Source organism: Callorhinchus milii, unplaced genomic scaffold (genome assembly GCF_018977255.1).
Source record: "Callorhinchus milii isolate IMCB2004 unplaced genomic scaffold, IMCB_Cmil_1.0 Scaffold1, whole genome shotgun sequence".
Taxonomy (NCBI): domain Eukaryota; kingdom Metazoa; phylum Chordata; class Chondrichthyes; order Chimaeriformes; family Callorhinchidae; genus Callorhinchus; species Callorhinchus milii.
In genome coordinates, this window is record NW_024704742.1 from 99,253,911 (window position 1) to 99,276,503 (window position 22,593).

The following is a 22,593-nucleotide window of genomic DNA, read 5'->3' on the forward strand; positions in this document are numbered from 1 at the left end:
ATGCCTTCATCATCTCCAGGCTCGACTATGCAAATGCCCTGCTTGTCGCCTCCTCAACTCCTCCCTCCACAGGCTGCAGATAATCCAGAACTCTGTGTCATCTCCCACACCAAACTCCATGACCCCATCTCCCCCACTCTCGCCCGACTCCATTGGCTCCCTATCCTTCAGAGAATCCAGTTCAAGATCCTTGTCCTCATCTACAAAGCCCTCAATGGTCTCGCCCCACCCTACCTCTGCGACCTCCTAACCCCCTACCAACCCGACCGCTCCCTCCGCTCAGCCGACTCCGGCCTACTCCACATCTCCCGACTCACCCACTCCAACATTGGCGGGAGAGCCTTCACCCACTCTGCCTCCAACCTCTGGAACTCCAACCCCAATCACTCCGCCTCATCCCCTCCTTAGCCTCCTTCAAGTTCCGCCTCAAAACCCTCCTCTTCGACCATGCCATTGGTCACCCCCCTTCCCCTCCCCTCACCCCCGTGACCCCAGCTCGGGTCTGAAATGCTGTACACTGTCCAGCACCTTGGGACGTCCTCCTGACGTGAAAGGCGCTGTACAAATGTAATCTTGTTGATGTTGTTAAAAGCCAACATGGATTCAAACCTCCATTGTAGGTTAGGTATTCCCTGTCCCAACAATCTTCTGTACAAAAAGAATATTTTAACCACAAAACATTGCATTTGTATAGTGTCTTTCACATCGGGAGGATGTCCCAAGGCACTGGATAGACAAAGAATTTGCCCCAGAGCTGGGGGTTGTATTTAGGAGGGGAAGATGACTGAAAGTGCAGTCAAAGAGGAAGGTTTTGAGACAGACCCTGACAGAAGGAATTGAGCAAACGGCTGAGGCAAAGGGACTCTGGGACATAGTTCCAGACAGAGGCTGAAAGCCCAACCATCAATGATATGCAGACATGACGACATGACAGATCAGTGCTAGCCGAGTAGATGGATTGTCCGGGTTGGTAGGGTTTAAGAAGTTCGCAGAGGTAGGGGAAGGACAAGAATGTGGAGGGAATTAAAAGTGAGGATGATGATCTTGAACTCATTCCTTTGGGAGGGAGCTGACAGGCTGATATGGGGTTATGAGGTTGCAGAGGCCGGGGGTGGGGGGGGTGGGGGGCTGGTGGCAAGTCCATGAAGATAAGAACGAGGGTTTTGTACTCGATTCTCTGAGGAATGGGAAGCTAGTGAAACCAGACAAGAACGGGGGTGATAGGTTCCTGGAGCCTGGTGCAGGAGAGGATATGAGTTGCAGGGTTCTGAATAAACTGCAGCTCGTGGAGGGAAGAGTTGAGAAGTCCAGTGAGCAGGCAGCCGGTGTAGTCAACCTGGGACGTAATGAAAGCCCATCAAGTTATTTTAATAGATCGTGGGTGATCTACAAGTTGTTAATACTCCTTCCCTTGCCCGTTCACCATACCTCTTGGCACCCCTGCCTACCAAACATTCACCTAGCTTCCTCTTAATTATTTCAGCATCATCCACCATTCTAATGAATTCTACATTTCTACAATCTTTTGTGTCTTTTCATTCCTAAAATGATTTTAGGAATCTTTTCATTCTTAAAATGATTTGCTGTAATTTGTTATGGAGTTAGTCTGGATCCATTATTGACAATTGACTCTAGGGCAAATGCCAGGCAGCAAACTGGTGGTATTGGTTTTCACACAACTTTAATTCTTGGCTCAATGCCACAGCACAGGGCACATGATGCTTCTCAGATTTTACAATAAAACTAATTGTACAACAGAGCACAAGATGTCCCTCAGATTTTACAATAAAACTAAAGCTCCCAAAATTTTGGTTGTGACAGACAAGTAATAAATCTTGGTTTCTTGGATGTGAAAGCGCAATAGAAGCAAGGATGGATCGGTTATTTTAAAACATATTAAAAATAAGGCCAGCGTGAAACTGAGCCATGAAGACCAGCGTCCAGATTAATTTATCATTCACTTCATGTCTGTTTGTGGGATCTTAGCACATTTGTCTACAAGAACACGTCTCTTGTCTACTGGACCTTACAATTACCTGTGAGTTGCTTTTGAGACATTTCAACGTAAGAAGTTATAAAGAGGACTTTGTCTCTTTACTGTGCTATAGATGAGATTTCATAAAGCAGCTAATTTCTCTAATGTCTGCTTTCAATAAGCTTGGATTGATAGCTACAGAAGATGAAATTCTCTTTCTGCCATGTCTTCCAAAATAATTAAATTCTTATTTTGCTGTAGCATTGACCTTTAAGTTTAGGTTGGTTAGAAATTGGACAGGTGGGAGAGGGGGTAAGGAGGGGAAAAAAAGCAGTTTTTCATAAAAGAAACACAAATGAGAGAACTGACATGGTAATGGGTTCGCTAAACATCCGTACTGAATAAACTGCATTGCTAATGAGGGGAGGGGGAATGTTTTTAAAAGGACAAACATGTTACTGGTTATTCTGTTGTTTGCACATAAGACAATAATCGTTGCATTTGATATAGCGCCTTATCACGTCATTGAGACATCTCAAAGCGCTTCACAAGATATTTTGTAAAATGAATTGGCTGTGTATTTATTGGGGGAATCGTGACAGCCAGTTGCTCACATCAATGTTGCACAAAACAGACATGGAGTGAACAGCCAATGTTATTTGGGAGTTTGCTGATCAGGACACTGGGAGAAACTCCCTTCTCTTTTCAAATAGTGCCATGGAATCTTTGACATCAACTGAATAGACAGACGGGACCTCAGTTTAACATCTCACCAGGAGGACGACACCTCCAACAATGTAGCACCACCTCCCAGGACTGCAATGGAGTGTCATCTTAGACTATGCAATTCCAAGTTCCTACATGGGGCTTTTGTCACGGTGACCTTGTTTGAATTGATGCTGTACCTCTTTTATTAAGGTTATTAATGTAAATATTCTGTGTATATCGAGAGAAAGACGCTTTCAGAGCATTTATGGTCTAGGGACCAAAATATAATTTAAAGCGGTAAGGCCGGCCTTGGCGATGCAAAGTCTATGACCTGGGTGAGTTATTGAAACAAAAAAGGTGGAAAAGGATCACGTGGCTCCTAGAGGGGGAGCCTACTGATACATTGAAATAGGAGGAGACTGAAAATGGAGGGGAAACGTATCAATGCGATACATTGGAAAGAGGAGGAGTTAGAAAATATAAAAAAAAGGCATTCGCTGAACTCGGGTTGCTTTTCGCCTTGTGTGTCATCAAGGAGGTACATGCCTGATCTGAAAGCCTCGCCTCCAGGTCAAGGTTGTTTTTTTTTTGGTAACTAATCTTGGGTAAAGCTGCTGGTGTCATAGTTTAGCATCGGGGTATTTTCTATTTCTTAATGTTGCGACAGTTATGTTCTGGGCAACGTAAATTTGGCGTAGATTTAAAGAACCAATAAGATACCTTGAGTTTTCTTTACAGTGCTTCTCGAGTCTCTTTAAAAGATCAAGGAGGGAGGAAACACAAGCAGGTTATAGCTGAAGTCAGGTGTCTGGTAGTGCGAAGGATGCTGATGAATGCATCCCTTTGTTGCGCAATAAAACACTGGGATTATCTGTCGTGTGCATTCTCATTTGTGGAGTTTTACTCAGAGAAGGAATTTGCACGCTAGTAATAATTCTTGTATTTGATACAGTGCCTAATCACGTCTTCTAGATGTATGAAAGCACTTCACAGAATATATTGTAAAGTGAATTGACTGTATGTAGCCAATTGCGCACAGTAGTGTTCCACAAACAGCCGTGGATTAATTGACCAATTTATTATCATTATGTTTTGAGAAGAGATTGTTACCCATGGAAAAACAATCTGCCAATTGACTAATAATTGTTCCTAGGCATCTTGTTTGACCCTCAACTGTCCTTTTTACCCCACACCCATACCATGACCCGCTCTGCCTTTGCCCACCTCCGCAACATCGTCCGGCTCTGGCACAGTCTCACACCAAAGGCTGCCGAAACCCTCATACATTCATTCATAACATCGAGGCTTGACTATGCAAACTCCTTGCTTGTCGGCCTCCCCAACTCCTCCCTCCATAGGCTGCATATCATCCATAACTCTGCAGCCCGTGTCCTCCCCCGCATCAGGCTCCGTGACCCTATTACCTCCATCCTTGCTCAACGCCACTGCCTTCCCATCACAGAGGATACAGTTCAAGATCCTGGTCCTCACCTTCAAAGCCCTCCATGGCTTTGCTCTGCCCTAGCTCTGTGACCTCCTAAACCCATACCAACCTGACCGCTCTCTCTCCACTCAGTGGGCTCCTGCCTGCTTCACGTCCCCCACCTTGCCCCACCATTGACGAGCGGACCTTCTGCCACTCTGCCCCCACTCTCTGAAACTCCATCCCGCAGTCCCTCCGCCTCGCCCCTTCAAAATCCATCTCAAGACCCTCCTCTTTGACTGTGCTTTCGATCACCCTGCTTTCCCCCTTGCCCTCCACCCTCCCCAATCCGACCCCCAGCTTGGGCCCGAAACACTGACTGTCCAGCACCTTGGTTCGTTCTCCTGACGTGAAAGGCGCATACAAATGTAATTTTGTTGTTATCCTACTTACTGTTGGGTAACCAGGCATGTGGAGTAAGGAAAGTTGCAAACGACACAGAGAAAGGACTGATACAGAAGCCACCTAGTACACCAAATGATTTGTCATAATGAGGGGGTACAATTAGGGGTGAAAACTGTCGCAGCTTGAACCCAAAACCTCTAACTCAGATGAAAGATACTATCACTATACCAGCCTGACACAATGGAAATCTATCATGGGTCAATTGCTAATACAGTAATAGCAAACGTTGTTGAGTTAGAATAGAAATTATGTGTAAGAAGGGACTGAATAAGATGACTTTACACATCAACTAGCTTCTGCTGTTTCAGATATTGACCCAATGTACTCTATTTTATTAGCCTTTGATGCATTTCCAGCTATTTTGTTTTCCATTGTGGATTCCTATTTTTTCCCCCCGATGTCTATGGAACTGATGAAACTTAGTTTAAACACAGACTTGTACAAGTCAATTCAAGCAGATGTTTTGCTCTCAGTAATATTCATGCTGCGTTTATATTTCACATTGACAGAAAATTACCACAATTTGCCCACCAGGAAAGAACCTGAATTTTTGTAGCATCTGCAATCATTGAAACATCACTTGACAGTAATTACTGTCAATGCGACTGTCTAGGCAAAAATAGCCTCCATTTTGCATGCAGAAAAGTCTCATAAGACAGCCAGGAGGTGCATGAGCAATTTATCTGTATGATTGTTGAGCAGGGCACCGATAGAAACCTCCTTCTCTTTTCAAATGGGTTATAGGATCTTTAACATCCACCTGAATAGGCAGACAGGATATCTGCTTAACATCTCATCCAAAAGTTAGCATCTCAGACAATGCAGCCTCCTCCCCCCCCAGTACAGCATTGGAATGCCAATCTACAATCCAAAGTTCAAGTCAGGACACGAGTCTTGATCACAAACTTATTTTGCACAGGCTGGAATGCTAAAAAATGAGTCAAGACAACACTTAAAACTTAAAACGTACAGTACAAATGTGGTGGATGGGGGGGAAGAAGACAAAAAGGATATAAGAAAGAGAATCATGCAGGAACCCCACTCCAAACAGTACCTGGGAGGAGATTGTTCCAATAGGAATCCAGCTTCCCATTCCGCAACACTGCTTTAGTTCTGTTAGTAATAATTTTTGCATTTGATATAGCACCTCATCATGCCATTGAGACCTCTCAAAACGAATCACTGAATATATTGAAAAGTGGATTGATTTTTGTGGGTAAAATGCAGCAGCCAATTGTGCACCGCAGTGTCCCACAAACAACAACAACAAAATTACATTTGTATAGCGCCTTTCACGTCCCCAGGTGCTGAAACAGTCATGGATTGAGTCACTTTTTTCAAATAGTTTGTATCAAATTACAGCAGCTCGTCTTACTTCATGCTTCTGCTAAGATCCTTTACACAAATAAAACTTGCTTTAAAAAAATGAAGTGAGAGATTTCTTGTGAGGTTATCAAGAGTTAGCCATCTGCAGCTGTATCACTCGAGTCCCTCCGTATTAAAAACGCTTATCCAGAACTAATGGTTTATTTAATTAATAACTGGGGTAAGAACAGTTATGGTTAGAAGCAGATTGTTTTTTCCAATTCTCTGCAGGTGAGGGCATTTTTTTTAGTTCTACTGGCACTCAGTACAGTGTTAGAATAGCACAGTTTAAAGTGAAGCTTTGATCAGCATCTCAAGGAGAAAAAACAACAGGTGAATGTTATAATAATAATCCTTGCATTTGATATAGAGCCTTATCACATCTTCGAGATGCCGGAAAGCACTTCACAGAATATACTGTAAAGTGAACTGAGTGTATATTTTGTGGGCGGACTGTTATGGCATGAGTTACCATTAGAACTAAACAATGGCATTTACAGGAATTAAAGAAAATAACCAGGACAAGGCCAGCACGATAATAGTTTTCTTTTTTCAAAGTTCAGCTTCTAAGCCAAGTGCATGCAACTTAATATCAGCAACAGGTGCGACTGGCAGCTTGTCTCACTGCACACTTTCAGCACAATTCTTTACATAACAGCAGAATTTTTAATGCGGGTGTAAGTTTTTTGAAAAAAAGCAATTATGAAGCAAAAAGATTTCTTGACTCCAAGATTTATCCATCTATAGCTGTACTACTTCAGTCCATTAGTGTTCAAAATATTTGTCCGGAACTAACAAGCCACAAAAACACGTAAAGACAACTTCTATCCTCTCGCCAATCTTAGTTCTCCTGTTCACAACAAACTCCAGCAGTTAGTCAAGATTTTAGGCCCTAGGTTTCCCACACAACACAGTCAATACAGTGACATTCAGTAACTGTAATCTGAGAGGCTGCACTTACTTAAATGAAACATATTTGGAGTCTTTCTTACTGGGAAGTCTCACAGGCTTAATGTCCTCCCCAGAAACACAGCTCTGACTTTGCTGCTGTTCAGTCATTAGGACCTTCTCCTGAATATTGCTCTGCTCACAGTGAACTGGTTTGCTGCAAGGCTCCTCCACTCCTCGACACTCTCCCTTTTCCTTATTCAGTAAGCTCCAGCTAGCAATGACGAGAGGAACGGGAGGGGGGGGGTGCGCAAAAAAGAAAAGCCCAGCTCTTTGTTTGAGTCAGAGATGAACAGATTTCAGCTAGTATTGGGCCGAATCCAAGAAAAGTGAAAACAGCCAACCTATTTAACTGGAAGGAGGAAGGGTTAAAAAAAACTTCTCACCGCACTTTTATGAGCGCATAATTGGATCAAACAGCTGCGTTCAATTTATTTTCCAGACAGTGTTGCTGGAAAGTTTTGTTTCAAGTTTGCTTGAAGAACCACCTATTTTGTGGAGGGAGAACTGGTGAAAACTGCAGAGGGGGAAAAAAACACTTCCCTCAGTGAAGTGAAGTATTGTGCTCCAACCCCCATTCCTGAAGACTCATCCAATTGTAAGCAGAAGCCAGCTCCCCACAGCAGGGATAATTTAAATACAAGCACAGACAGCTCGCAGATGTCCTGTAGCTGCAGAACATTGCGACAGGGACTCTTAAATTACCCACACAGGTTGCCACCTGACCAAATGCCTCCACTACATCTCGTGACCATAGGTGATTTGATCGCACAGTTCAGGTCAATATTGAAAAAGTAATGTGATTGGGGAGCATTGGTTCAACCCAATTACAACAACAAGCTTACATTTGTATAGCGCCTTTCATGTTGGGAGGACGTTCCAAGGCTCTGGACAGAGTACAGCATTTCACACCGCAGCTGGGGTCAGGGGGGAGAAGGGAGGGGAGAGGAAAGGGGGTGGCCGATGGCATGGTCAAAGAGGAGGGTCTTGAGGTGGGACTTGAAGGAGGCTAAGGAGGGGGAGAGGTGGAGTGACTGGGGGATGAAATTCTAGATGTTGGGGGCAGAGTGGCTGAAGGCTCTACCGCCAATGGTGGAGCGGGTGGGTTGGGGGACGTGGAGCAGGCCAGAGCCGGCTGAGAGGAGGGTGGGTTGGTAGGGGGTTAGGAGGTCGCAGAGGTAGGGTGGGGCGAGGCCATGGAGGGCTTGTATGTGAGGACCAGGATCTTGAACTGGATCCTCTGAAGGATAGGGAGCCAATGGAGTCGGGCGAGAGTGGGGGAGATGGGGTCACGGAGTTTGGTGCGGGAGAAGACATAGGCTGCAGAGTTCTGGATTATCTGCAGCCTGTGGAGGGAGGAGTTGGGAAGGCCGACAAGCAGGGTATTTGCATAGTCGAGCCTGGAGGTGATGAAGGCATGAACAAGAGCTTCAGTGGCCTGAGGGGTGAGGAAGTGGCGGAGTTGGGCGATGTTACGGAGGTGAGGGAAGGCAGAGCGGGTCATGGCTTGGATGTGGGGAAGAAAAGACAGTTGAGGGTTGAACAAGACACCGAGGTTCCTGACTGGCTGGTGAGTTGTAGTGCGCAACCATGGAGGTTGATGCTGCCAGAGCCTGAGGTGCTGAGGCGCTGGCGCGAGCCAATCAGGAGGGCCTCAGTCTTGTTCACATTCAACTGTAGGAAATTTGCCCTCATCCAGGACTTGATGTCTGACAGGCAGTCTGTCAGGACAGCAGTGGCCTGGAGTTGAGGGTGGAAGCAGAAACATAGAGTTGGGTGTCATCTGCATACATTTGGAAGAGGGGCCAGAAGGTGGAGCTGGGAGATGAGGAGAGAGGTGGGGATGGGATCGAGGGAGCAGGTGGTGGGTTTGAGTTTGCGGACAGTCGTGGTGAAGGAGGAGGGAGAGATAGGGTCGAAGGAGTTTAGGGGGAATGGGTGGAGGGTGGGTCATGAGGGAGAGGTGATGTGGGGGTGGCTGTGGACGGGGCTGAGATGGCTGAACGTATCCCCTCGATTTTAGATTCGAGGAAGTCCAGCATCTCCTCACAGTTGGAGTTTGAGGAGAGGATGGGCGAGGTATGGGAAGGTGGACAGAGGAGACGGTTTGTGGTGGAAAAAAGAAGCCGGGGGTTGTCCTTTGCCTCCAAGATAACCTTGGAGTAGAAGGAGGATTTGGCAGAGGCAAGAGCGCAGCGGTAGATCTTGGTGTGGTGAAGCCAAATCTGCCGATGGACAGTTAGTTTGGATTTGGTCCAGGTGCGTTCGGCAGCTCGCACTTGTGCCTTGAGGGAAAGGAGATGGCTGGTGTGGAGTCCTGTAGCTCAATGGTTAGAGCACTCGCTTTGCAAGCGAGAGACCTGAGTTCAATTCCAGGCAGGTCAGGGCGAAACCTTGGGCAAGTTTCCTTACTCCACACGCCTAATAATAATCCCTCCAAAAAAAAACAATAATAAATTGGTCATTTTCAATCCATGACTGTTTGTGGGACATTATTGTGTGCAATTGGCTGCCGCGTTCGCCCACAAATATACAGTCAATTAACTTTACAGTATATTCTGTGAAGCGCTTTGAGACGTCGAGAAGACGTGAAAAGTGCTATATTAAATGCAAGGATTATTATTATTATTACCAGGGGGATTTACGGGAGTATGAGGCAATTCGGGAGGTGAGGGGGGCAAGGGAGTCCAGAATGGAGGAGAGGGAGTTGTGGAGAAAGAAGAGTGAGGAGGGGAGATCGGTCAGTGAGGGCCAGAGGTGTAGGAGTTCAGATGACTCCAGGGCAGTGGAGAGGGAGAGGGAGGAAATATTTTTCCAAGGACAGTATGTGATGGTGGAGGGTTGGGAAAGGGGGAGGGGTACTGAGGTGTTGAGGGAGATGATGTGGTGGTCCGAGATGGCTTTATCGACGATGGTGATGTCCGAGACGGTGAGGCCCCGGGTGATCACCAGGACAAGGGGATGGCCACGAACGTGGGTGGGGGGGTGGATGAGGAGGGAGAGGTTAAGGAAAGAGAGGAGGGAGGAGAAGTCGGCAGAGATGGGACAAAAGGGGGTGAAGTTGCTTAAGGTTAGGAGGCGTTCAGAACAGAGGAAGAGGGAAGATAGGAGGGTGATGTCCAAGAGGAAGGTGGGGGAAGGCTTGGGGGGGACAGTAAACAAGGAGGATTTTGAGAGAAAGCCTGGAGGGGTGGTGTAGGGTAAGGTGTTCAAAGGAGGGGAAGGTTCCGGAGGAGTAAGGGGAAATGCCAAAGGGGGACCGGGAGATGAGAGCCACACCACGGCCATGGCGATTAGGCCTTGGGGTTTGGTGAAAGATGTAACCTGGAGGTGTGGCCTCAACTAGTGGGAAGGTGTCGCCTGGGGTGACCCAGGTTTCGGTGAGGGCGAGGATGTCGATATTTTCCTCGACGGTGAGGTCATGGATTGTGAGGGACTTGTTGATTAATGAGCGGACATTCTGCAGACCGATGCGGAGTCAGGGCAGGCGGAGGGAGAGGAGGGTTGAGCGGGAGTAGTGGAGGGAAGGAGACAGGGGTCGGGAACATCTTGGGGAAACAGCTCGGGTCAATCGCGGCAGCCAAGGTGCGCACGCTAAGACTCGGAGAGGACAGGAGTGTTCAGAGAGCCGTGGTTTGCCCACTGGGCTGGTGAGGCTCAGTGAGGAGATGGGAGCAGCTGACATGGATAATGCCTCAATCACCAACCATGGCATTGCAAACTCACAACTAGCAGAAATAAGTTCTCTCTCTGTTATTTATTAAACCCCTCACAACTTTAGAAACCGTGCGACCGCAAATATACAGTCACTGCACTTTACAGTATATTCTGCGAAGGGCTTTGAGACAGCCTCAAATTAATCTTATTAATAAAGAATAATCATGGAATTTGATTTTGAGACTGATCCAAATTTCGAACAGCCCGGTTTAAGCATTCCGGGACACTACATCACGTGAAGAGTTCTATATAAATGCAAGTTGTTGTTGTTGTCTGTGCAAAGAAAGAAAATCCTTGATTTAACTGTCTGATGGCATGTTTAGCCTGTGCCTCCGGAGGCAGTGAGATTTTGGCTAAAGTCTGTTCCACGTTGGTTTCTATTAAAGTTAAAAGTAACGTTTAAGTGGAAGCATTAGATTCAATTAAAATCTTTTATTTATAGGCTTTTGGCTGTATACAGATTTTGTGATTCAATCTGCTCCAGTCCTTTTAAGATTTGATGCCTTAGAATGAGCATTAGAACCATGCAAAACTTACAGCACAGAAGTAGGCCATTTGGCTCATCATACCTGTATTGGTTTAGTCCCATTCTACTGTCTTTTCTTATATCCTTCTATATTTCTCCATTTCAGATATTTACCCAATTGACTCTTAAAAGCTGACATGGATAATGCCTCAATCACCAACCATGGCATTGCCAACTCACAACTAGCAGAAACAATTTCTCTCTCTGTTATTTATTAAACTCCTCACAACTTTAAAAACCATGAGACCGCAAAAATACAGTCACTGGACTTTACAGCATATTCTGTGAAGCGCTTTGAGACAGCCTCAAATGTAATTATTATTATTATGATTAACGTGTTCTCACCTTTCTCCGTTCTAGGAAAAAATAACAACAAATTACATTTGTATTGCGCCTTTCATATCAGGAGGACAACCCAAGGCACCAGACAGTCAGAAATTTGCACATGAGCTGGTGATTCGAATTCAAGATCCTCATCCTCACCTACAAGGCCATTCACGGCCTTGCTCCCTCCTACCTCTCTGACCTACTATCCCCCTACTTACCTGCCCGTACCCTCCGTTCCTCTGGCTCCGGTCTGCTCCACATCCCCCGCCCCAACCGCCATACCATCGGTGGCCGGGCCTTCAGCCTCTCAGCCCCGAGGCTCTGGAACTCTATCCCCCAGTGCCTTCGCCGCCTCCTCCCTTTCCTCCTTCAAAGCCGGTCTCAAGACCTTTCTCTTTGACCGAGCCTTCAGCTCCCCTCTCGACTCTCTACCCCCTCCTTGCTCCCTCCCTTCCCTCCCCTCACCCTGACCATTTCCCCCCTGCTCGGGTCCTGACCCAACTGTACAGTGCCTTGGGACGTCCTCCCGACGTGAAAGGCACTGTATAAATGGAATCTTGTTGTTGTTGTTGTTTATTGGGATCAGGGGTGGAGGATGGGGTTGGTGGGGAGGGTAGGGGTAGGAGGGTGACCAAGATCCTCGCGTGAAGGGCTCTATATAATTCTGAAGATCGTCTCAAGATCCTCCTCTTCACGGTCGAAGAGGAGGATCTTGAGACAGGTCTTGAAAGAGGCAAGGGAGGGGATGAGGTGGAGCGACTGTGGGATGGAGTTCCAAAGGATGGTGGCAGAGAGTCTGAAGGCTCGTGGTGGATGGATTAATGCTGACATGGACTACAAGAAATTGTGACATGCTGTACAATTTTGCTTTGCGTCTCTATAACTGGATTTAAGAGCTGAGGAATGTGTGTATTTACCAATCATGGTCAAGCAGCTTTCAGGGTGTCAGGAATCGTTCAAGTTACTTTAATGCAAAGCGCCAACTATCAATTGGTTTGCTGAAGAAGATATCCTTTTTAGGAGAATTGATCACAGGTCAAACTGTTCAAATAGTAATTCAACTGCCAGCAACAAATAAAAAGCAACATTACTTTTTATGTTGCTGAAATTGCCTCAAAACCCCAGATAAATGGGAAGAATAATTATTGTCATTCAATATCTCTAGCTTGGCGTGGCGGGGGAGAGAGCAGACAGAGAATATAGGCTTGAGTAATTAAGAGCAGTGCTAGCAGCAGGTTTCGTTGCCCTCCTGCGCATTAACCTAATGGAATAACTTCTGGCCTGAACCTACCTTGCTCCTGTGATAACAGATCACCACAGAGCCAGCAGGAATTGCAGGTGTAATCCTAAACTTGACTTTAATACATTTTGAATCGAAGAAATGCTGACGGTTAAAATGGTAATAGGGGTGATGTGTACTTAACTCCCGCTAGTCTTGGAGCTAATACAATTTTACCACATTTTGGAATTAGAGTTCAGAAAATTGACCTCAAATAGAATCACATGTTACATTTGGAGTCCTGTAGCTTAGTGGTTAGAGCACTCGCCTCGCAAACAAGAGGACCTGGGTTTGATTCCCAGGCAAGGTAAAACGTTGGGCAAGTTTCCTTACTCCATATGCCTCTGTTTACCTAGCAGTAAGTAGGAATACGGATGTTAGTTGACTGGCAGATTACTTTTCCAGGAGTAATAATCCCTTTTTAAAAAAAATAATAATTTGGACACTCAGTCCACGACTTTCTGTGAGACACTGCTGTGTGCAATTGGCTGCAATTCACAACAGTCAATTCACTGTACGGTATATTTTGTGAAGCGCTTTGAGACATCTCGAAGACATGATAAGGCGCTATATCAAATGCAAGGATTATTATTATTATAAATATCAACACATTCACTAGCTGACCTGAGATCAGAAATATGTCTAATAATTCTAGCCTTTTGGAAGATTTGGATTTGATATTATAACATTGAAACAACAACAACACTTTACATTTATGTAAAGCACCCTTTACATATAGCAACATCTATCAGTGCTTTACATTGATGGTGATGGACACTTTGGGTGGGGGTGGGGGGCATGGGGGTGAGGAAGGAGTTAGATCCAAAGGCACGGTTGAAGAGTTAAGGTTTTAGGTAGATTTTGAAGTTGGATAGTGAGGGGCGGATTACGGGATGTTCATGAGGGAGTTCCAGGGGTATTTGAAGATTAATAGTCAGATTACTGTTTTGGGGATTACCTTTCATAAAATCTTGCTACTTATTAAAAATTAACAAAATTGCATTTACATTCACCAATAAAACACTGACGTACTCGTGACAGAGAAAGCACAAGATCACAGAGAGATAGCAGCACCATACAAACGTCACAGGAGAGTCTAGGAATAGGTAACAAAATGTACACTGTGTGTCATCAAAATATTGCCAAACGAGTACAACGTGGGTTGCCGGAACAACTTTAAAAAACATGAAAAAAGGTTCCCAATCACCATAACCCTCATGTGTTTGCTTGACACTGTTCTGAAAACAAGCATTGTACAATTGCTGTTTGTTTGGGAATACTAAACACTGCCAAATATTGTGTGGGACAAGGTCACTTGGAAAAGGTACAGAATTAATTTACAGTATTTCAGAAGCACAATTTGTTTTTGCTAAATACTGTAATAATAATAATAATATTTGCATTTTGATATAGCGCCTTATCACATTGTTGAGATTTCTCAAAGCGCTTCACAAAATGTTAGTGTGAGGTGGTAACTGTGCATTTCTAGGTGAACAAGAGAGCCAATTTGTGCACAGCAACATCCCCCAAACAGCCATGAAGTGAATGACCAATTTTACCTTTTTAAATAGTGCCCTGGGACCGTAATCCACCTGAACAGGCAGTTTTACATTTTATCTAAAGGACAGCACCTGTGCAGCACATTCCCAGAACTGCTTTTGAGTGTCAATCTAGACTGTGAGCTCAATGTCCCGATGTGGGCTTGAACTTACAACCTTCTAGTTTTGAGCTGAGAGTGCTACCAACTGAACTAGGCTGACACTTTATATATTAGTCTTTGGAGAACCTGATGGGGGAAGAGTAGCAGAGCAGACTTTTGGGGACCTTATAGAAGTATGTAAAATATTAAAAGGGATTGAGAAAGTAAACCCAGAACAATACTTTCAAATGCACAGAGGTAGCAGAACAAGAGGGCGCAGATTTAAAGTTGCAAAGAACAATGTCAACAAACACCGGAATATATTTCTTTACCCATGGGGTAATTAAAGAACAGGTTACTAGGAAGAGTGCTTGAGTAAAGAACATTGGATTTATTTAAGAGGCAGCTTTTATGCTGTTGTAGATGGATTTTGGGGTGGGCATTCTGGAAGGAATGGGCCAAAGGGCTTTTTTGATCCGAACCATTTTTTTGAGCTTGTCAGTAAGAAGAGGCCTGAGAAATATTACCTGGAGGAAGAGCAGACGAAGAGTAAACCTACAAAACAGCTAGTCAGGTGAGCAAGTTATACGATTTTTACTGTCAGCAAATTAAAATTTGTGAATCACATTTTGTGACAATATTTTTGATGCTGGAAAAAAAATCAGTATCTCTGACCATTATGTGCCCACTCAACCAAACCCTATTCTGACCTCTCACACCCCTTTCTCTTCTTGTATAGGTCTCACTGGGAAATGTATGTCCTTCAGTCACATGGATGGATGGTCATGTCCCAGTCACGATTCTTCCTCTTTAGCTGCACAGATTTCCTCCTGTCCCCAAGACATTTGAGTCCTTCAGTTTTTCTTTTTATCTTGACCTCCTAAATATTGGGGGGATTTTACTCTAATTTATTTCCTTTAATTTATGTAGCATGTCAGGATGATCGGAATTTGGCAGATTCTTAAATACAGCCTTAATGTTGAAGCCTGTAAGTTTCTTTTAAGAATGACAGAAAAAAGGCTTTTATATTTACTGCTAGGTAAAGTTCAGACTGAATTCAAATAAATGATCATTGAGCAAACTTAAAATTCTGAATATTCTTTATATTTGATTTGTTGTGATGGAAAGTACCCTCTTTGCTCGGGCTCTCGCTCAAAGCCCTCCAAATGCAGGTTTCTCCAGAATTACACTTGGCAAGTATTGGCCGCATTGTGACATCTAGGGTTCTTAAAGTGTTTCTTATAAGAGGAATATCTTTTATGTGATTTGCCCTTGGATGGAGTCATAAGAAAATAAAAAAGCATGGAAGAAATGCAACACATAGTAGGATTAGGTGTAACAAGGATTTTACACCCAATCCAATTCTCATTGTTACACCATTTACAATATGTAACCTGAGATAAAAATAATAAACATTGCGTTTCTAAGGGACAATACACAATAATCCCTTTAAAGGATTATTTCATTAAAAAACTGACAAAATTCCCTTGAATATTGTGAAATAAAATATAAAATAAAATGTACTCTTTGTTTAAACGTCTAGTTTATAGCTCGAGATTCAGCCTCCCATTTCACTTCCATTTGTTTTTGCTATGTCTATGGGGTCAATTTTGCAGTGTTTCTTAGTAGGATTTCTTAATTAAGAAAGGATGTTCAAGTTAAACCATTTCCTATCACTCTCTCAGGAATGCACATTGCTTCCAAACCACGCTGAGAGTTCCATTCAAGCACACTGTAAATGGGTAACAGACGTTTAGAAGGAAAGATGTTAATAAATTAAGATAACTTAAACAGTCATGGATTTTTTGGAGGGATTGTTACCCCTGGAAAGCCATCCACAAATCGACGAACAATCGGGTTTCTATTTACTGCTCAGGTAAATAGAGGCGTGTGGCATAAGGAAACGTGCCTCAGGTTTTGTCCTGCCTGTGAATGGAACTTAGGTCCTCTTGCTTGCGAGGCGAGCACGCTAACCAACAATAACTTGCACTTATATAGTGCCATCCACGCAGGGTAGCGTCTCAGAGCGCTTGAGCCAAGATGCCATGGGCCTCCAATTGATCAACTTTATTTTGGAGATTGTTGGTCATGGGACTGGCAGAAACTCCTTTCTCTTTTTGAATAGTGCCATGGGATCTTTGACATCTATCTGAACCAAGACATTAAACCGGGCTCCCCCCACCCCCAACCCACCACTGAACTGGAGTGTCAGCATGTATGATAGGTACTTCTCCACTTTCAACTTTGCAACCCACTGGTCAATTCACAGAATTGTAAATATTATCCCTTTAGTTATTGATCTATTTCCCTTAATATATCCATTGTATGGAACCGACTTAGAGACTGGGTTAGTGGGGTTCTCCTGAGGCTGAACTGGTCCTTGAAAGACACCCTGACGAAGGTCTGCAATAATCAAAGACACGTTTAGAGGTTGACCAGTCTGACTGGTTTATCCATGAGATTTCGAGGAGTAGATGTGTCCTAATCTTGCAAGACAAATCCTTATTGAATAAGCTGTCCTAGCCCAAGCTATGTGGTTTCCTTCTTTCATACAGTATATGAATTTGAATGACCTAGTTACATAGTTCTGGTACAGGAACAAAGGGAATCACACCATTTACATATTATTTCATGCAAACATATTTCATGAATCTATGGTGGTGGCAAACGTAATAAGCTTCAGTTACACAGTTAAGTAGTTCATTCTTTTGCAAACATTATCAAGCAAGCTAGAAATTCTCATAGAAGTTAAGAAAAAGTTGGTGAAGGATTAGGCTGTTCACTGAAATAATACCGAATGGAATCTGAAGCTGGTAATTTTTACAGGATTTTTTTAAAAGGATTCTGAGTCAGAAATGAGGAAGTCGTGCCAAACCATATTCTGATACAATCTAAATCTGGTCGCAATTAATAACATCAAATCTGCAATCAAGGTCAGTTGTTTTTACTTTTGGGACATATCTTTCCCAAGTAAAAGCCTCTAAAAAACTCCACCAGAAATTCAGAGGCTTGAAATTCTACCTAATCCTGATCTGTAAGATGATCATCTTTGATTCTGAATTTGTAATGTAAAATTCCAACTCCAAATAAATAATGAATGAATACAGAAAGAAAGAATGGGACATAATCAGAAATTTTCAATAGACAAAGCAGATCCTTAGTCTATTACCAATAGCTGTGTTTTCTTTTGGTTACAAGGAAGCTTGTAAGATTGTATAGCACTGCTCAAAAATAGAAGGGAGTTTCTCCCGTATCCTAGTCAATAATCCTCCAAATAAAATAACAAATGTTCCTGAAGTTAATTATTTAATATATTGCAAGTCTATTAGTTAAAATATTAATAATGGAGTTTTAAAAATGCAATGAAAAATCCTAACCACATAAAAGTCACTAGCATTGATTAAAGTGGAATTAACTGATTTTAAGGTTTATAAGTAATATTAGGAACAAAGATCCAGAGAAGGCTCTAATGTCTGATCATTTCATCTCTTTTCCCCATCTTTTCTCCACAACCCTTTATACCCTTGTTTATCTCCTTTTTAAATATCTTCTGAGTCTTGTATCATTCCACATTGTCGCAACACTTTGTGTGACGATATGTTTTTCTGGTCTTACTTCTAAGTGGTTTAGCTCTGATGCTGATAAATCAGGGAAACGTATACACTTAAAACTCAACGTTGTTCAGCGAAATCTCTGCAGCACCAAAAAGACCATTTGTTTTCTCCAGTAACAACAGAGACATATTTTGTGTTACTAATGTTACTGATCTGCTCTTGCGGATCTGAAGGATTAATTTTGCACAGGGTGTAATGTTCCCACTTTCCTGATGCTGCAGACGACTAAATCTTCCTTATCAAATATTAAGCACACTCATAAGCTGCTTGCATAAGGGAACGTAAACCAGACCAATATTAAATTCTGTGGTGTGCACTCAGTTTGTATTCAGGATAATAGGACATGGTTTACTGATCATTGTAAAGTTCTCAGCTGTATTTATAAAGAGATAATTAGAAAATATATAACACGGATTCATAATATGTCTGGATAAGATTATTTTTTTAATGAAGTATTATTAACCAGTGTTTTATATTGTGCTTTGTTTTCACAACTGATAAGGAGCCAACGAGCATGATGAGTTTAATTCTTTTAAATACAACAACAACTTGCACTTATATAGCGCCCTCCATGCAGGGTAGCATTTTAGAGAGCTTAATAGTGGCGGAGCCTGACTCCTGTATGTAGTTGGGTCAGAGGGCTTCATTTCTCTTTACTTCACATTACATTTTTGTAAAAGATATAAGAATTTGATTTTTTTAGGCAACACTGAGCTATTGATCTTTGAGTGACTGTTCTAGTTCCACTTAATAGTACATCTGCCTGTTCTTCAAATTATTATGACACTACTGAAAAAGCGAAAGGAGATTCTAATCCTAGTGAACTGGCTAATAACCCTACAAATTAATTGATGATTGATGTCATAGCTAAAATTAACGGGACCTTGCTGTGGGCAACAAGGCTGCCATGTTTGTCTACAAAAATGATTACTACACTTAACATTAATTATCATGAATTGCTTTGAGGTGTTTTAATGTGATTTGGCTATTTTAAAACAAAGCAAATTCTTTCTCTCTACACTCTATTACTCCAAACCCCATGGAGGAAGACCAGTCACATTAATTGACAATTTAGTGCATGGCAGATATATCTTCTCTCCAAGGCTTCAGAGTCACACATGTGAACTACATAAACTCCTGCTGGCCACCATCTATAAACCAAACACTGAATGATACCTTTATTCCAATGTTTCTTTCAAACTTCTGATTTTTTCTAAAAAAAAGCACAATTCATTATTAATAAAAACGATATGAAATGAATGTATTATTTATTGGGAATTATTCGGTTTCAGCACTGCATAACCTCAGATTTCTACTCATTTCTGCCTTCAGTGTTGAACGTTAAATATGACTTTATTCAAATGACTTTGCCCAAAGCAGTTGCTGCAGTCATTGAGTCCGTCAGTGCCGCCTTTGAAGCTGCCACCATGCAGATCAGAGCATTTCTGAGTCAATTCACAGAATAGAGGCTCAGCAATAAAGAAAATGCTATATTTGGACTTATTATTCAGACACTGATGATCTGCAGCAGGATATTTATTGGGAGGCGGGGTGAGTTGGATTTCGTGGCTCGATTTTGCATCACGAAAATTATAATCTCTGAAGTAAACCAATATGACGGGGTAACAATAATTATCCTTTTATTTAATCAATTCCAATTATAATGAATTTTTAACACGTCCAAAGATCATTAATTTGCTAGTAATGTGCAAAGGCATTTAATGTCCAAGGCAGATATCATCAAGGACACAAGTCTGAAAAGGTGAAGGTTTCAACATGATCAACCTTATCTTATTGGAGCAGAGCATTCAAGATAGCGACACAATGGAATGATTCCTTCATTATGCGCGTTGATAATTTCAGTGATAAACAGGCCTGAGAGAGACAACGCTGTAAGGCACATTAATATTACCTAATGAAGATGACAATCAGGTTAGTACACAATGTAATGTCATCTTAATTGAACTGCCTAAGCAACCATTGAAGCTGACAGATAGGTCCCCCGAAACAACCAGAATGATAACAAAACCTATCAGACCGGCTTGATTTAAGAGCAAGCAATCTGAATAAATAAAAACTCATTAAAAGCGATACCATTGATAATGACCCTGCTGGGTAACAAATCTGAACAGATTAAATTACATTATTAGATATATCCAACAGGTACTTTAAAAACCATTAAAAAATAAAAGGGGACTAATGCACTCCAAGACTCTGCCTGTGTGAAGACAACGATATAAATGCAAGTTGTTTTCAACTAAATTTATCAGATTACATCTGTGTTAACGCTCATCCATTAAAGTCAACAGGAAATTAAAATAACTTCCTCTTTTGTTGGTTTAATAAGCCATTGTGCTCTCTATGTAGGTGTGCTTTATGTCAATCACTGGTGGCAAATATTTCACGTTGCTCAATACCTATATTTTTCTCCCCATCATTATCCACAAAGTAGCCTTCAAAATAACTTTAAAGGAAAGCTTCAATACAGTAATAATATAATGAGGGAGTGGAGCAGTGGGAGGGACTTCCACAAAACGGATGTCAAGGGGAATTTTAGGACACAGACCATTTTTTTTTTGGAGCAGTTGGAATGGGCTGCCAGGCAAGGTGCCAGCATGGATTTTCGGGAAGCACAAGATCAAATGGATAAAGAGCCTTCATCTGAATCTCTTGTAATCTTGTTTCCATCCTCTCCCCTCCTCTTCCCCTCCACCCACCCACATAGTCTTTCTTTCAGTACCTTAGTTTAGATTAACTAACTCAGTACATGCCAGGGTTTGAACCCAGTACATTTTTTTTCTGTGTGACGTAGGAGCATCACACTGGGCCCGTACCTTTACTCACTAAGGTGTCAGAGCCACAGGTCCTAACACAGCTGCAGCTTTAACAGTCCAGCCAGAGCAAAGCACTGCTGGAAAATGTGGTGATTTCATGGTTCAGAGAACTCTTGGAGACAACAAGCTGAACAGATGAAGGAAGCTGTGGTGGAGCAATCTAACAATCTCAAAGATGTATGGAAAACAAATCAAGCTCTCATTAGTCAACCAGTGGAAGGCGACACTTTCCTGACTGTTCTCGGGGTGGGGGGGAATAGCATCTTTCATATTGGCTTTTGTCATTCTTATAACAACTTACCTGGCACACATACATTTTAAAAACCTTCTGACATAACCACTTACATGCAACATAGGTTGCAGGTGCTGAGTACAAGAAAATCAACATCATGTAGGTGAAAGAATAATACTAACACAGGGACTCAAAGGGTTTGAAGCCTTATGTGATTGGAGTTATAGTCATAACAGGTTTAATTACCTTCCCCTCCTCTCCTGGGTATTGTTGCATACACACCAACCACTCTACATTCTTTGGCCTAGTGGAGGATATATCTTACAATGATCCTTAAATACTAATCTTTTCCTTACTCTTTTATAATGGGGGGATGGGGGAATAATCACAATTGAGCCTGGTACAAAATGCAGGAACCTGAAGGTCTGAAATTACACCTAATCACAGCCAGTAATGACAATTTTCATCCTAAAATTTAAGATGGTGCAGGATTGTGGAAAATTCATAAATTCATTCTTAATTTGGAAGCCGGTTCTTTCAAACTTGTCTTTCAAAGTTGAAACTCCACCAGGCTAAGTCTGGGTGGAATTTCATGCCTTGAATACACGTTAAACATTACACATACAGTTCAGTAATATTCACTGTAAGTCTACCACTGGGAACTTTACATAAAGCACAATGTACTTCAGCGCAGTGCCGTTCAAGGTTTGCCTGTCAATGAGGCAACCATCAAAAATGCATTTTAGATCAGAAGTCATATATCAGAGAGCGCCATAAAGACGAGCTATGTAATTATTAATATTGTGTAAAGCCAATTTACCAGGCCAGATCTTTTCCTCTGCAATACCTGATGATGTTATGCATAATGACACAAGTAGTCAAACTCCCACTCTGAAAACACTTTGAATATACCCTAAAGGCCTGTTACACTTTTTGGGTCTGCATGAGGATATATATTACTATAGCTTGCTAATTTTTATGGCAGCGCTGTAATTAGATGGCATAAGCAATGCATGCAAGAATGGACTTGTGGTCCTGCCATATCCTGTAAGGAGCAACATGTAGCTGAATGAAACACTGCATGTCATCTCTCCCTTCAACAACAAACAACTGATCACATAGCAAAAGAATCCAGAGGCACAATGCTATTGAGTGGCTGTTATGTGCACAGTAATCAACTCTTTCTTGCAAACTCTACAACATCCTTAAATTTGACGCAAAGCCTGAAAGGTGAAGGGTCTCAAGGTGTTTCAAAGGTAACCAAAGGTAAATGTAGTGACTGTGTGTATTTTTACGTAAATGTAGTAGCCACTTTGGATACCACAGGTTCTCATAAACTTTATGTGAATGATTAATTTGTCTGGAGGATTGTTGGCTTCAACACTGGGGGGAAAACAACCTTCACTTTGAACTCCCTTTCATGAAGGATGGAATATTAGTTTAACATTTTATCCAAAGGACATCACCTGATGTTGCAGATCTCTGAAATTCCCAGTTTTACACTGAAGTGGACCCTACTGCCCCGGCTGCTCAGCAAACAC

General features: G+C 42.6%; 1 protein-coding gene across 1 annotated transcript in view; it reads right to left on the minus strand.

The window, feature by feature from the left end:
- gramd2b (GRAM domain containing 2B) overlaps positions 1 to 7,109 on the minus strand; it is a 42,819-nt gene extending 35,710 nt beyond the window's left edge. The window contains exon 1 of the mRNA XM_007899353.2: positions 6,898 to 7,109. Within this exon, the coding sequence (XP_007897544.1) occupies positions 6,898 to 6,995 (98 nt within the window). The 5' untranslated portion in view covers positions 6,996 to 7,109. The remainder of the gene's footprint in view (positions 1 to 6,897) is intronic.
- Positions 7,110 to 22,593: the final 15,484 nt, after the last annotated feature.